The following is a 14,985-nucleotide window of genomic DNA, read 5'->3' on the forward strand; positions in this document are numbered from 1 at the left end:
AAATGAGTTGATTAGTTTAATGAAGTTTTTTTATCAGTGCTACAAAGGATAGTATTCTCTAGTTGAGTGTGGTTGTTACAATCTTCTTGATCAATCCTTATAATAGGGTATTGGTAAATGTACATATAAATTCAACCATACCGTCACACATACTTTGCATAGTCTTTAAATGAACGCGTGCTCCAACCGATTTTATAGCTGCAGATTACATCGATTGGTATGCATCAAATAGGTAATTCGATGGATAGATGTGTATCAATAGGCATGTATTTAAATGATAAGGTGTGGTCTTTAATATGCAACAAATTTGCATACATGTCGATAGCTATATACATACTCAATCATATACAGTCGCTGCAAAATAAAGAATCGAAATTATGTACCAAACTTTAAATTTATAAATCAATTTTATAATTGATAAGTTTTAACATAAATAACTACATTTTCCTTCGTTCATCATGTGCTATAAAACAATTTCGCAATCTACAGTTGCTGAATTCCACTTCACAAAAACGAAACTGTGCAACTAAATTTATGTTACCAAGAAATCACAGCATGTGCATTGAGAAATTGACAAATATGTGACTTTTACGTGAGCGTTTCATGTTGTGTAGACAAGACCAAAGAATCCATCTTCTGCCATTTTGGTCGCGACGACATTGTCAGGATTGGTAGTGCTTGTGACGCGGAGTTTTCCGGTTGCTGGATCAAATTGTAACTGTTTTGTCGGCTCACCTCCTCTTGCTACCATAGATAAATGTCCCTGAACATAATCAGCATCGTGATTTTTCGTGGTACGGAGTATGCCGGTTTTTGGATCATACACAAATTTCTCCATCGCTTCAGTTCCTATTATTAAGTTTCTTTTCTTTTTTGATTTCTCGTATAAAGTCTTCCAATCTTACGCTGTGTCTGTGTCGTAGCAAGAATAACGATTTCAGTCCTACACTCATCTATACATATATATATATATATATGCACAAAATTTGAACCAATCAGAGACGTTCGCTCATGAAAGATGATGACATCATGGCGGTCAGCATTTATTTTTCGTCCATTTTGTGGGTTGCCGTGGTATATTGTGGAACATTCATCTGATTTTTTCACAATGTAATTTTGTCAATGGAAGATCATTTTGTTTTTTTCTTTACACCATATGAAGTGTTGTGCCAAATCATTTCTGAAAATCACTGTACAGAGAACATGAGATTTTACGTTTAATGCCAAAACAAGCTTGAACAAAACTTGACACTTACGAATTTTACCGAAAGAAACATATTATTATACATAATATCGATTGCAACCATATATTACATAGGAGCTTGCTATGAATATAGATGAAAACCAATTCAATGTTTGTGTAAACGTACTTATATGACAACACAACTATCCTTCTCATAAATTTTGCTTCCATTTTGTTCGAATGCTGAAACATTAAGGTGTTACGTTTTTACCTGACGTGAAGGGTAACGACAGTGGAATGTGGTGAAGGAAAGGGAAAAAGCGCATTTTATGTTCGGTTTTACGTATTTTGATGAACCTTTGTAATTTTACCAACACACATAGTTGCACATTTAAGATATTTATATTTATTAACTATACCAAATTCAATGCTAAGAAATGCGAATGTGCTAACTATGAAATTCTAAATGTTTCTGTTTTTGACAAAGATTACAGCTTTTCATTTATTTTATACCTACGAGCTCCATTGATACAGATGTGCATAAAATAATTAAAAAAATGATCATTTTACATAATGCTTTTGACTATATAAAATATATTTATACGTTTGCGTTACTCAATTGTGCAGTCACAAAAATGAAACCATAAATTATATCGTCATTTTACCAAGAAGTCGCAGTTCTGAGAAGTTACAAACAAAAATATGGCTGTTTCGAAAGCATTCTATCTTCTTCATCGTCTTCGTCATCATCATACCCAAACGATTCTTCAACTTGTTTTATCAACGTAGATGTGTACACAAGACCGAAGAATCCATCTCCTGCCATTTCGGTCGCGACGACATTGTCCGGATTGGGAGTTCTTGTGACGCGGAGTTTGCCGGTTGCTGGATCAAATTCTAACTTATCCAACGGTTCGCTACCACTGGCTACTCTAGACAGATGTCCCTGAACATTATCAGCATCGTGATTTCTTGTCTTATGGAGTTTGCCGGTTGTTGAATCATACACAAATTTCTCCATCGCTTCAGTTCCTATTATTAAGTTTCTTTTCTTCTTTGATTTCTCGTATAAAGTCTTCCAATCTTACGCTGTGGCTGTGTCGTAGCAAGAATAACGATTTCACTCCTACACTCATCTATACATATATATATATATGCACAAAATTTGAACCAATCACAGACGTTCGCTCATCAAAGATGATGACATCATGGTCGTCAACATTTATTTTTCGTCAATTTTGTGGGTTGCCGTGGTATATTGTGGAACATTCATCTGATTTTTTCACAATGTAATTTTGTCAGTGGAAGATCATTTTCTTTTTTTCTTTACACCATATGAAGTGTTGTGCCAAATCATTTCTGAAAATCACTGTACAGAGAACATGAGATTTTACGTATAATACCAAAATAAGCTTGAACAAAACTTGAAACTTACGAATTTTACAGAAAGAAACATATTATTATACATAATATCGATTGCAACCATATATTACATAGGAGCTTGCTATGAATATAGATGAAAACCAATTCAATGTTTGTGTAAACGTACTTATATGACAACACAACTATCCTTCTCATAAATTTTGCTTCCATTTTGTTCGAATGCTGAAACATTAAGGTGTTACGTTTTTACCTGACGTGAAGGGTAACGACAGTGGAATGTGGTGAAGGAAAGGGAAAAAGCGCATTTTATGTTCGGTTTTACGTATTTTGATGAACCTTTGTAATTTTACCAACACACATAGTTGCACATTTAAGATATTTATATTTATTAACTATACCAAATTCAATGCTAAGAAATGCGAATGTGCTAACTATGAAATTCTAAATGTTTCTGTTTTTGACAAAGATTACAGCTTTTCATTTATTTTATACCTATGAGCTCCATTGATACAGATGTGCATAAAAAAATTAAAAAAATGATCATTTTACATAATGCTTTTGACTATATAAAATATATTTATACGTTTGCGTTACTCAATTGTGCAGTCACAAAAATGAAACCATAAATTATATTTTCATTTTACCAAGAAGTCGCAGTTCTGGGAAGTTACAAACAAAAATATGGCTGTTTCGAAAGCATTCTATCTTCTTCATCGTCTTCGTCATCATCATATCCAAATGATTCTTCAACTTGTTTTATCAGCGTAGATGTGTACACAAGACCAAAAAAACCAGAGGCTGCCATTTCGGTCGCGACGACATTGTCAGGATTGGGAGTGCTTGTGACGCGGAGTTTGCCGGTTGCTGGATCAAATTCCAATTTCTGATTTGTTTTTTTTCCCTGGGCAACTGTTGTTAGATGTCCCTGAATATCTCTACTCTGGGACATTATAGCGAAAATATTGTTCTCCTTCTTCGCTTTTTCGTTTAAAGTCTTACTACCGTTCCCTTGTCGTGATAAGAATACGATTTCGTTTCTTGCGTTTATTTATGCACAAGGAATAAACCAATCACAAGCGCTTTTTTCTTCGAAGATAATGACATCATACACGTAGGTAAACATGCACATTTGCATAGTATTAAAATCTTTGCCCATGTAGAGGGTTCTAGCTTCACCATGGAAGCTGTCGCCTCACTTGTTCGTGATTAAAATTTTGTATTTGAAAAATGTTGTTTTGCCTAGCCAATTAAATAGGTACAACATAAATTATACATTACTTTTGAAAAAACAATGCTACAATATCGAAAGAAGTTGCCAGTTCGATAATATTTAAATCATGCCTTTTTGTGTTTGGTTTATATTGCTCACGACAACATGTGATTGGCCAATTGAGCCAATCTGAGATTTTTTCTTGTCTGTACTTTCAAATGGTTCAACTGTAAATCAATAAAATGGCAAAATGTGTTCCTCATCACGAAAGATGTATATGCTTTTGTTGACTTGTATGTCATTATTCTCTTCACTTTTAGTTTATTAAATCTTTCACAAGCTGTAATCGCTAAACAGTTATCAGTGGAGTGTAGATTTAGCTATTAAGATTTGTTGCACATTTCTTCAAAAGATAATTTAACGATGTATGAGGGATTTTAGAAATGTGTACGTGTTTTCATGTAAGCCAGGAGCTTTTTCTGCGAATATATATTATAGAACTAAGTTAAATTTTTATTGCTTTCACTTTCTTTTTCTTTATTGTCTTTAGCGCGTGACGCTTTTTATACTCTGCATGTAAATGCTATTTCTTTCAACAATAAAATCAAAATACTTTTACTTTCAACTGCTATTTCACACTGGTAATATACTCACTGCCTGAGAATTCTTACTGCTTGAAGCCATTTCAGTAATTCAATTATGATATTTTTTTTATTTTTTTTTGTAATTTAACAAATCATTCCAGTATCTTCTTACATACGTATAATTGTGGAAGATACGCTTGTTTAGCATTACAAACTGTTTCCAGGTATCCAATTATTCTTTTCTTGCGATAAAATTAATATGTAAACAATGAATAGTTTCAATTCTTCAATCGCTTGGCTTGTTCACAAAGTATTGTAGCTTCGTATTTTCCGTTTGCGGCCATTTCAGACATTTTTGCTGCAGGAAAATAAAAGAAAAAAAATGTCTAGCCACCCTGAATTCGTTGCCTACATGTATGAAAACGATTATAAGGAGATTCAAAAGTTGGTGAGCTACTATCCAAACATTGAGACAGGAGGAAATCTCTTTGGACTTTGGCGAAATGATAACACTGTCGTTATTCAACGTTTTATCGGACCTGGAAAGAATTGCTCACGTACTAAAACCTCGTTCCATCAAGATGTTCAATATCTGGAAAAAATTGGATCTTTGATCACTTCTAAAGAAGGTCTTTGCAATGTTGGAGAATGGCGCTCTCATCATCAGATTGGAATGCCCAAGCCCAGTGAAGGTGATTGCAGAACAATAAAGTCTAATATGTCACATCTTGGTGTGGAAAGACTTATCTTTTTTATTGCTACCATCGATTTTCATCCTGGCCTGAATAGAACAAACGACATTCCTCCTTTGGACAATATCAAAATACGTCCATACCTCTTCTTGAGCTCAAAACCTAGTTACATTGAAGGTAATTTAACCCTAATAAGTTGTTTTTGTGTTGATCATAAAATCTGCATTCACTGTGCGCATGAACGGCCATACTTAAAATATGTGCTTCTTTTGATTGAAATTATTGTGCTTATATTATTCAATTATTATTATTGAATTCGAGACATGATTACAATACAGGTACTTTGACCCGTTTAGTGCTCCTTTTCAAAAACTTTATTTGAGTTAAATGAAAGCATGTGACTTATTGCTGTAAAATGTATACTTTAGGAAAAATCAAATTTATGTCTGGGACAAAAGAAGATCCTCATTCCACTAACAAGAATAGCCGTATAGCACGTGAAATTGAAGCAGTTCAATTACAGATGTCCGGAAATGGATTTTTCGGAGTGTATAGCGATATAGCACGTGAAATTGAAGAGGGAAAAGAACCTCCACAACATCGCAGAGATAAACGGGTAAATTCTACAATGAGAGATGAGCCAAATAATGAGAACATTCCACCAAACTCAGGGACAGAGAATAGAGATCTCCACTCACGTACTTCTTACAATCAGCAAGCTATTGCCTCACAAGGAGCAAGGAATCCTTCACACAATTCAATGACAGCAAATAAGTTGGGGGAAGTTGTTGATCTATCAAAGATATCCAGTGAGGGATTTTTCTGAGTACTATTTTCAACATAAGAAAGTGCTGTAAACATTACCGATTAGCATTCAGACTAAGGATTATGTGATATTCACGGCACGGGATAAATTCCTGCCATCACCTGAATCTTTGTGCACTTATTAATTTATATGTATGATTGTACATATGTAGCCTGTTTTAATTTTTTGTAATTGACACGTTGTATAGTCTGTTAGTAAAGTACTCTCAAAATCATCCTGTTTAAAATGTGTTTCTAATACTGTTGGACTTTATTCAAAAATACTGAAATTCCGTAAGCGTAACGTGGATTGGAATGATTTTGGTGATCTTATGCAAGAATAGATAATATGTATATACATTGCAATATGAATTGTTATTATTGAGGGGATTGTTATGTGAGGTTAAAGTGATTTATCCTGTCAACATAGCAGTGATGGAAAGCGCCAGATATGATAGACTTCAACATATCCATCTATAGTACGTACACTTTCTAATTTGTTAAGCTGAGACAATTTTTTTTATATCTTCAACTTCTTTATTAATCGCTCACAATGAATAAAATGTTTTGAAACTTCCATGCCAAGTTATTGCTGGATAATTATTCTTGGTACCGTCTTAGTTGGGTATTTAGAGTTATTCTTGTGTTCGAAACAAGAATTTTGCACACAAACACATTTACTGATTAAATATTTACATAATGCAAATATTGTTTGCTAAATGGTTTTGGCGAAACACGATTCGGAAAGTAATTGTTGCTCATTTTATCGTTCTATTGCCGTTTCCATTTTCACGAAACACACGAGATGAAATTTGAAAGTTCTCCATTAATTACAGTGTTTCAATTTTAATTTTGTCTTTGAAATTAGAAACCCTTTCCAAATAAAAAATGGTTGTGAAAGTGAATTAATCTTAGGCTGCGTTTACACAATACCAGATTCGCTCATCACGACATCTTCATTTGCTTTAAAGGGGTAACTATTCGGAGTAAAAGCTTATTAAGCTGATAGATTTAGTCTATTTGATTATGTTTTTGACGTTGAACAATTTCACTGCCCTTTAATACAAAGAATATTCAGCCTGCTACGATAGCAATCCGGTATAGTGTAAACGGGGCTTTAGGTAGCATCTTTGCTTTTGCTTTCTTTTCGCATATTGTGTATTTGTGTATTTTGTGTTTCGTCTACTTTAGATGGATTTTTGTGAAGACTATTTTCAACTAGAGACAGTTGTGTAAACATTACTAATTGCCTTTTTTAAAGAAATTTCAAAGAGAGGGGGGGGAGAGGGCAAAACAGGAAAAATGGCACAACAAAAATGTAGCCTTAAGGTTCAGCAAATTCCTAAATTCTGAAGAGAAATTTTGTAAAACTTTATTTTTTAACTACAACTTTGTTTTACTTTAAGCAATAATTCAAACTCTCTGTTGCTATAATCGTACAGCTAAACTGCATAATATAACTTGAAACTTTTAAGAAAAAAATCTCGTAACAAAATCTCTTTGTTTAAACGTTTCAAGACATGACTTGCACTGCGAATGCGCAAAGATTTATCAGTTGAACGAGCTTAATGGAGCTGAATCTTAAAGTTTGTGGCACGTTCTAATACTTTAGCTTTCTATACTACAATGCCTTGATCACAGAGTCAACGAGAAAGACTAGACATCGAGATAACTTCATTGTGATCCTTCTTTGTCATTGGTTCCTGCACATCTTCCCGCTAGTTGCCATGACGCAATGGTCACTGCCGAAAGTGAATGTCTCCAGTTTCTGCTCGTCTTTCTACCATCGCTGTTCTACATTCTTACAGTTCGTTTATCAGATCCTCGTAAATTTAAATAGTTTCGTTGAAATTGTCGAGTTCCAGGTGATGAAAGTAAGTACGTTGGATAAAATGATCGTTAAAATTTTTTATCTGCACGCAAGCAATTTCATAAGTATGTACATAAAGCGAAACCAAGAACGTTAATTCAGTTGGATAATTTGTGCTGAAATATATTGTTATGCTATGCAGTAGCTTTCATTAAGGTGCTTAACTTCGTGAAATTATTCTCAAGAAGTTGTGCTTTCACTAGTGTTTGTTGATTTTTGTGCGGAAGTTTCAATATAGTTTACTAGGATATTATCGTACTGTCTAACTGTTATGGTTTGTCAGTTTTAGGAGAGTTAAAAAAGTCAAGATCTTCTTCCGATATATTGGGTAGTTCCCTGCAAGCAGCACAATCCTTCTTTCTTTCAAACTCGACCGGATACCATCTCAGTATGGAAGGCTTGTTGAAGCAAGCAAAGCCATCCTCAGGATAAGCAGTGAACTCTTGCTCGCGTCGATTGGCCCAGCGATAATAGGGTGCACTTAGATCTTTCTCTAAAGTGGCCAAAGCGCTGTCCTTACCACGACATAACTCTACCAACGCAACCTTCACTATCATTGTGCCAATTGGTATGATGTCTGACGAAAGTCCAACTTGTATTGTTGTCTCCACGTCTTCGTTGCTGACGTAGGATGGTTGTGCTGCCCTCGCTTGACGATAAGTAGACACCTAGAGTAACATACGTAAGATGATTTCGTCTAAACTTAACTATCCACAACTTAAGCATATAGTGGAAACTAAGAACAAATCAAAGTTTGTTTATGCGGACATAAGCCGTTTGCACTCATTTTCTTCCATTAGCATGGGGAAGCAACAATTGCTACCTCTATTCTTGGATAAAATCATCATTTTTAACTATGGTTTGGAAGGCCTACCTCTTCTCGGCTAGCTTCGAAACTTTGGTTGCTGAACACACAGCTAAAACAAGGTCCGTCATTCGGTCGAACACGGAGTACCTCGCCACCTGCGGCACGCACCGAACACTTTCCGAAGATTGTAGGAATCTTGTACTCAATGGCAATGCTGTTGATATTAAGCCGACTGCGGACGTTGTCAGTCGCGGCGATTACAAGATCGCATTCTTTGAGGATCTTTCTAGCCTCGTGGATGTTGTTGATGTCAGTAGCATGAGTGTCAATGTTGATAAAAGGGTTTTTATTCAATAGCATTTCACGAAGGACATTTGTTTTAAGCCGACCCAGATCCCTAAGACCACATACGTGTCTTGCAATGTTATTCAACTCGATACGATCGAAGTCGATCAATACAAAGTTCCCAACGCCTGCTTTTGCCAATTCTACTGCAATGAACGACCCTCCACTTCCCAAACCGACAATAGCCACTTTACGTTTTTCAAGTAATCGAGATTCAAGGATGCCTTTACTGCGGGAGTAGAGTAACTCCTTTGAAGGTTGTAGTAGGATGTCACACTCCACTGCTTCGCTGTACTCCATGTTACGTAAATATACCTGCGTGAGGAAGATTACGCTGGCTCAGTTGTAAAATGTTTTTTATAGGAACTGAGAAAAATTGCAAAAATTTTTGTCACTACCCGCGAGAGCTTGCTTACCTTTATGCTATTTTCATTTTCCTTTTGGGCGTTCGAAATTTTCCCAATCATCAACAAAAGTTCTGATTTTGAGCTTTTTTCTTCGTCGAAGTACTCCGATACTGCTGATTTTATTTTGTCATTGTCATCTAGGCTATCTTCGTCGGCAAAAATCTTCAAAAGGACTTTCGTTTTGGTGTTGTCGATTTCTGAACTGTATCCATTTGTCTCGCCGTTGTGTGTAGTTGAATGTACACGAATATGAAACACAGTCGCGTCGTCAAATACCGACACTTGAATACAAGGGCTTTCTTGCTTCTTCACTTCTTCAATAAAATTTGGTTGCAAAAAGCAAACTACTGGCTTGTCATCCATCTCTCTCTTTGCTTGACCTTGTTAAAATGTTTGTAATAATCTAAGCTGATTCTTCGAAGGGCTTTTCCTTTAAATTGCCTGCCTTGTAACATCTCATTTCCGGTTTCGCTTTTACTTTGCCAAATACTCGACCAGATACAAATAAATTCACAAACTTCGCTAAATTGTTAAGGAGAAAATGATTACCTACGCAACTATTTCTTGTACGATAATGAAAATGAGCAACTTGAATATTAAAAAAGAAACGCGCTAGAAATTCAAAATTGTCGAGCATTTTTTCTTGAAGGCGCAGTCTTTCAGTTTTACTTAGCTAGTTTGGACTTCGGAACGGGTGTTCCAAGTAGAAAAGGCTTTCGAAAGTGAATTTTAACTTACATATTTTTGTTTTACTTTCTTTTTGTCAAGTAGCCATTAATATATGAATTAATACTTAAAATTAGTTAATATCGTAAGAACACGTTTATTTAACACTCCATGCTTCCAAGAACACAATTGTGCTGTTCTTGGAACAATTAAATCGAAACAGTAAATACTTTCAATTCTTATAACGCTTGGTTTATCTCGAAGTGTTTACATACTTACCAATCGTAGTCGTCGAAGATATTCTTCGTTGCAGGAAAATAAAACAAAAATGTCTAACCGCCCTGAATTCGTTGCCTACATGTATGAAAAAGATTATGAAGGAATTCAGAAGATGGTTCAACGTTATCCAGACATTGAGACTGGAGGAGATCTCTTTGGACTTTGGCAAGATGATAGCACTGTCGTTATTCAACGTTTTATTGGACCTGGAAAGAATTGCTCACGTACTAAAACCTCGTTCCATCAAGATGTTCAATATCTGGAAAAAGTTGGATCGTTGATCACTTCTAAAGAAGGTCTCTGCAATGTCGGAGAATGGCATTCACATCATACGCTTGGCCTGCCCTATCCCAGTGAAGGTGATCGCCAAACAATAAAGTCCAATATGCCTCATCTTGGTGTGCAAAGATTTGTCCTTTTTATTGCCACCATCGATTTTCATCCTGGCCTGAAGAGAACACACGACATTCCTTTGGACAAAATCAAAATACGTCCTTATCTCTTCTTAAGCTCAAAACGTAGTTACATTGAAGGTAATTCAACCTTTTTTTTGTGTTGTTCATAACATCTGCATTCGCTGTGCACATGAACGTTCATACTTAAAATATGTGCTTCTTTTGATTGAAATTGTTGTGTTTATATTATTCACTTATTATTATTGAATTCAAGACATGGTTACAATACAAGTACTTTGACCGTTTAATGCTCCTTTTCAAAAACTTTATTTGTTGTTTTTGAGTCAAATGAAAGCATGTGACTTATTGCTGTAAAATGTATACTTTAGGAAAAATCAAATTTATGTCTGAGACAAAAGAAAATCCTCATTCCACTAACAAGAATAGCCGTATAGCACGTGAAATTGAAGACGGAAAAGAGCCTCCAAAACATTGCGGAGATAAACGGGTAAATTCTACAAAGAGAGATGAGCCAAATGATGAGAATATTCCACCAAACTCAGGGAGTCGAGGATATTCTTCGTTGCAGGAAAATAAAACAAAAATGTCTAGCCGCCCTGAATTCGTGGCCTACATGTATGAAAAAGATTATGAAGGAATTCAGAAGATGGTTCAACGTTATCCAAACATTGAGACTGGAGGAGATCTCTTTGGACTTTGGCGAAGTGATAACACTGTCGTTATTCAACGTTTTATTGGACCTGGAAAGAATTGCTCACGTACTGAAACCTCGTTCCATCAAAATGTTCAATATCTGGAAAAAGTTGGATCTTTGATCACTTCTAAAGAAGGTCTCTGCAATGTTGGAGAATGGCATTCACATCATCAGATGAGAATGCCCAAGCCAAGTGAAGGTGATTGCAGAACAATAAAATCCAATATGCCTCATCTTGGTGTGGAAAGATTTGTCCTTTTTATTGCCACCATCGAGTTTAGTTCTGGCCTGAAGAGAGCACACGACATTCCTTTGGACAATATTAAAATACATCCTTATCTCTTCTTGAGCTCAAAACGTAGTTACATTGAAGGTAATTTAACCTTTTTTTTGTGTTGTTCATAACATCTGCATTCGCTGTGCGCATGAACGGTCATATTTAAAATATGTGCTTCTTTTGATTGAAATTGTTGTGTTTATATTATTCACTTATTATTATTGAATTCAAGACATGATTACAATACAGGTACTTTGACCCGTTTAATGCTCCTTTTCAAAAACTTTATTTGTTGTTTTTGAGTCAAATGAAAGCATGTGACTTATTGCTGTAAAATGTATACTTTAGGAAAAATCAAATTTATGTCTGAGACAAAAGAAAATCCTCATTCCACTAACAAGAATAGCCGTATAGCACGTGAAATTGAAGACGGAAAAGAGCCTCCAAAACATTGCGGAGATAAACGGGTAAATTCTACAAAGAGAGATGAGCCAAATGATGAGAATATTCCACCAAACTCAGAGTCGAGGATATTCTTCGTTGCAGGAAAATAAAACAAAATGTCTAGCCGCCCTGAATTCGTGGCCTACATGTATGAAAAAGATTATGAAGGAATTCAGAAGATGGTTCAACGTTATCCAAACATTGAGACTGGAGGAGATCTCTTTGGACTTTGGCGAAGTGATAACACTGTCGTTATTCAACGTTTTATTGGACCTGGAAAGAATTGCTTACGTACTGAAACCTCGTTCCATCAAGATGTTCAATATCTGGAAAAAATTGGATCTTTGATCACTTCTAAAGAAGGTCTCTGCAATGTTGGAGAATGGCATTCACATCATCAGATGAGAATGCCCAAGCCAAGTGAAGGTGATTGCAGAACAATAAAATCCAATATGCCTCATCTTGGTGTGGAAAGATTTGTCCTTTTTATTGCCACCATCGAGTTTAGTTCTGGCCTGAAGAGAGCACACGACATTCCTTTGGACAATATTAAAATACATCCTTATCTCTTCTTGAGCTCAAAACGTAGTTACATTGAAGGTAATTTAACCTTTTTGTGTTGTTCATAACATCTGCATTCGCTGTGCGCATGAACGGTCATATTTAAAATATGTGCTTCTTTTGATTGAAATTGTTGTGTTTATATTATTCAATTATTATTATTGAATTCAAGACATGATTACAATACAGGTACTTTGACACGTTTAATGCTCCTTTTCAAAAACTTTATTTGTTGTTCTTGAGTCAAATGAAAGCATGTGACTTATTGCTGTAAAATGTATACTTTAGGAAAAATAGAATTTATGTCTGGGACAAAAGAAAATTTTCCCTCTACTAACGTGTATAGTGAAATTGAACATGAAATTGAAGAGGGAAAAGAACCTCCAAAACATCACGGAGATAAACGGGTAAATTCTACAACGAGAGATGAACCTAATCGTGAGAATATTCCACCAAACTCAGGGACAGAGAGTAGAGATCTCCACTCACGTACTTCTAACAATCAGCAAGCTATTGCCTCACAAGGAGCAGGGAATCCTTCACACAGTTTAATGACAGCAAAGAAGTTGGGGGAAGTTGTTGATCTATCAAAGTTGTCCGGTGAGGGATTGATGTGATAACTATTTTCAACATAAGAAAGTGCTGTAAACATTACCAATTACCATTCAAACTAAGGATTATGTGATATTCACAGGATAAATTCCTATCATCACCTGAATGAATGAATGAATGAATTATTATTATTATTATTCTTAGAATTTATATGTATGATTGTACATATGTAGCCTGTTTTAATTTTTTGTAATTGATACGTGGTATAGTCTGTTAGTAAAGTACTCTCAAAATCATCCTGTTTAAAATGTGTTTCTAATACTGTTGGACTTTATTAAAAAATACTGAAATTCCGTAAGCGTAACGTGGATTGGAATGATTTTGGAGATCTTATGCAAGAATAGATAACATGTATAAACATTGTAATATGGATTGTTATTATTGAGGGGATTGTTATGTGAACTTAAAGTGATTTATCCTTTCTACATAGCCGTGATGGAAAGCGCCAGATATGATAGACTTCAATATATTAACTATTTAAAGTATGTTCACTTTCTGACTTGCTAAACTGAGACAATCTTTTTATATCTTCAACTCCTTTATTAAACGCTCAATGAATAAAATGTTCTAAACTTCCATGCCATAAAGTTAGTACTGGATGATTATTGTTGGTACCGTCTTAGTTGGTTATCTAGAGTTATTCTTGTGTTCGTAACAAAAAGTTTGCATACAAAAACATTTACTGATTAAATATTTACATAATGCAAATATTGTTTGCTAAATAGTTTTGGCGAAACACGATTTCGAAAAGAATTGTTGCTCATTTTATCGTGCTATTGCCGTTTCCATTCTCACGAAATACACGGGTTGAATTTTGAAAGTTCTCCATTAATTACAGTGTTTCAATTTTAATTTTTTTCTTAGAAATTAGAAACCCTTTCCAATAAAAAATGGTTGTGAAAGTGAATTAATTTTAGGCTGCGTTTACACTATACCGGATTCGCTCATCACTACATCTTCATTTGCTTTAAAGGGGTAACTGTTCGGAATAAAAGCTTATTAAGCTGATAGATTTAGTCTATTTGATTGTGTTTCTGACGTTGAACAATTTCACTGTCTTTTAATACAAAGAATATTCAACCTGCTACGATAGCAATCCGGTATAGTGTAAACGAGGCCTTAGGTAGCATCTTTGCTTTTGCTTTCTTTTCGCGTATTGTGTATTCGTGTATTTCGTGTTTCGTGTACTGGAGAAGGGAATTGTGAGGACTATTTTCAACTAGAGACAGTTGTATAAACATTGCCAATTGCCCAGTGCCTTTTTAAAGAAATTTTACTGGGGGGGCGGGGGCAAAACAGGATATATGTGCAACAAAAATGTGGGCTTAAAGGTTTAGCAAATGCCTAAATTCCGAAGAGAAATTTGTAAAACTTTATTTTTTAACTACAACTTTGTTTTACTTTAAGCAATAATTCAAACTCTTTGTTGCTATAATCGTACAGCTAAACCTCATAATATAACTTGATACTTTTAAGAAAATAAAATCTCTTTGTTTAAATGTTCAGGACATGGACTTGCACTGCGCATGCGCAAAGATATATCAGTTGAACAAGCTTAATGAAGCTGATTCTTAAAGTTTGTGGCACGTTCTAATACTTTAGCTTTCTATACTACAATGCCTTGGTCACAGAGTCAACAAAATAGACTAGCCGTCGAGAAGGATATACTGGACAAATATTTCAGGGACAAAGTAAATTGGGTTGATCCGACGGGCAACACTAAAGTTGATGTGACAATGACAACAAACAA

The 14,985-nt window shown here is 35.1% G+C and overlaps 4 protein-coding genes across 4 annotated transcripts; 3 read left to right on the forward strand and 1 right to left on the reverse strand.

Annotated features, from left to right (window-relative positions):
- Positions 1–4,742: 4,742 nt before the first annotated feature.
- LOC124453434 lies at positions 4,743–6,092 on the forward strand. Its single transcript, XM_047004253.1, has 2 exons — positions 4,743–5,229; positions 5,481–6,092. The coding sequence occupies exons 1-2, from the start codon at positions 4,743–4,745 to the stop codon at positions 5,876–5,878; spliced, it is 885 nt and encodes a 294-aa protein (XP_046860209.1). The 3' UTR covers positions 5,879–6,092.
- A 1,133-nt stretch (positions 6,093–7,225) lies between these two features.
- On the reverse strand, positions 7,226–9,688 carry LOC124452876 (adenylyltransferase and sulfurtransferase MOCS3-like). The gene is made up of 3 exons (XM_047003505.1): positions 9,296–9,688; positions 8,601–9,194; positions 7,226–8,394 (listed from the first exon to the last, which is right to left on the reverse strand). The coding sequence occupies exons 1-3, from the start codon at positions 9,647–9,649 to the stop codon at positions 7,996–7,998; spliced, it is 1,347 nt and encodes a 448-aa protein (XP_046859461.1). The 5' UTR covers positions 9,650–9,688; the 3' UTR covers positions 7,226–7,995.
- A 592-nt stretch (positions 9,689–10,280) lies between these two features.
- LOC124453435 lies at positions 10,281–12,172 on the forward strand. The gene is made up of 3 exons (XM_047004254.1): positions 10,281–10,764; positions 11,016–11,714; positions 11,967–12,172. The coding sequence occupies exons 1-3, from the start codon at positions 10,281–10,283 to the stop codon at positions 12,170–12,172; spliced, it is 1,389 nt and encodes a 462-aa protein (XP_046860210.1).
- Positions 12,173–12,188: 16 nt separating this feature from the next.
- On the forward strand, positions 12,189–13,620 carry LOC124452879. Its single transcript, XM_047003510.1, has 2 exons — positions 12,189–12,662; positions 12,912–13,620. Exons 1-2 carry the CDS (start codon positions 12,209–12,211, stop codon positions 13,238–13,240), a joined length of 783 nt encoding a protein of 260 aa, XP_046859466.1. The 5' UTR covers positions 12,189–12,208; the 3' UTR covers positions 13,241–13,620.
- Positions 13,621–14,985: the final 1,365 nt, after the last annotated feature.

The sequence above is a fragment of the Xenia sp. Carnegie-2017 genome, unplaced genomic scaffold (assembly GCF_021976095.1).
Source record: "Xenia sp. Carnegie-2017 unplaced genomic scaffold, XeniaSp_v1 HiC_scaffold_25, whole genome shotgun sequence".
Lineage (NCBI taxonomy): Eukaryota > Metazoa > Cnidaria > Anthozoa > Malacalcyonacea > Xeniidae > Xenia > Xenia sp. Carnegie-2017.

Excerpts from the sequence above, each read along its gene's own strand:
- LOC124452879 (XM_047003510.1), top strand. The coding sequence starts at position 12,209 with ATGTATGAAAAAGATTATGAAGGAATTCAGAAGATGGTTCAACGTTAT. Across the intron at positions 12,663-12,911 it reads AAAACGTAGTTACATTGAAG|GAAAAATAGAATTTATGTCT; the intron begins GTAATTTAACCT and ends TGTATACTTTAG.
- LOC124452876 (XM_047003505.1), bottom strand. The coding sequence starts at position 9,649 with ATGGATGACAAGCCAGTAGTTTGCTTTTTGCAACCAAATTTTATTGAA. Across the intron at positions 9,195-9,295 it reads AAAATGAAAATAGCATAAAG|GTATATTTACGTAACATGGA; the intron begins GTAAGCAAGCTC and ends TTCCTCACGCAG. Across the intron at positions 8,395-8,600 it reads TCGAAGCTAGCCGAGAAGAG|GTGTCTACTTATCGTCAAGC; the intron begins GTAGGCCTTCCA and ends ATGTTACTCTAG.
- LOC124453435 (XM_047004254.1), top strand. The coding sequence starts at position 10,281 with ATGTCTAACCGCCCTGAATTCGTTGCCTACATGTATGAAAAAGATTAT. Across the intron at positions 10,765-11,015 it reads AAAACGTAGTTACATTGAAG|GAAAAATCAAATTTATGTCT; the intron begins GTAATTCAACCT and ends TGTATACTTTAG. Across the intron at positions 11,715-11,966 it reads AAAACGTAGTTACATTGAAG|GAAAAATCAAATTTATGTCT; the intron begins GTAATTTAACCT and ends TGTATACTTTAG.
- LOC124453434 (XM_047004253.1), top strand. The coding sequence starts at position 4,743 with ATGTCTAGCCACCCTGAATTCGTTGCCTACATGTATGAAAACGATTAT. Across the intron at positions 5,230-5,480 it reads AAAACCTAGTTACATTGAAG|GAAAAATCAAATTTATGTCT; the intron begins GTAATTTAACCC and ends TGTATACTTTAG.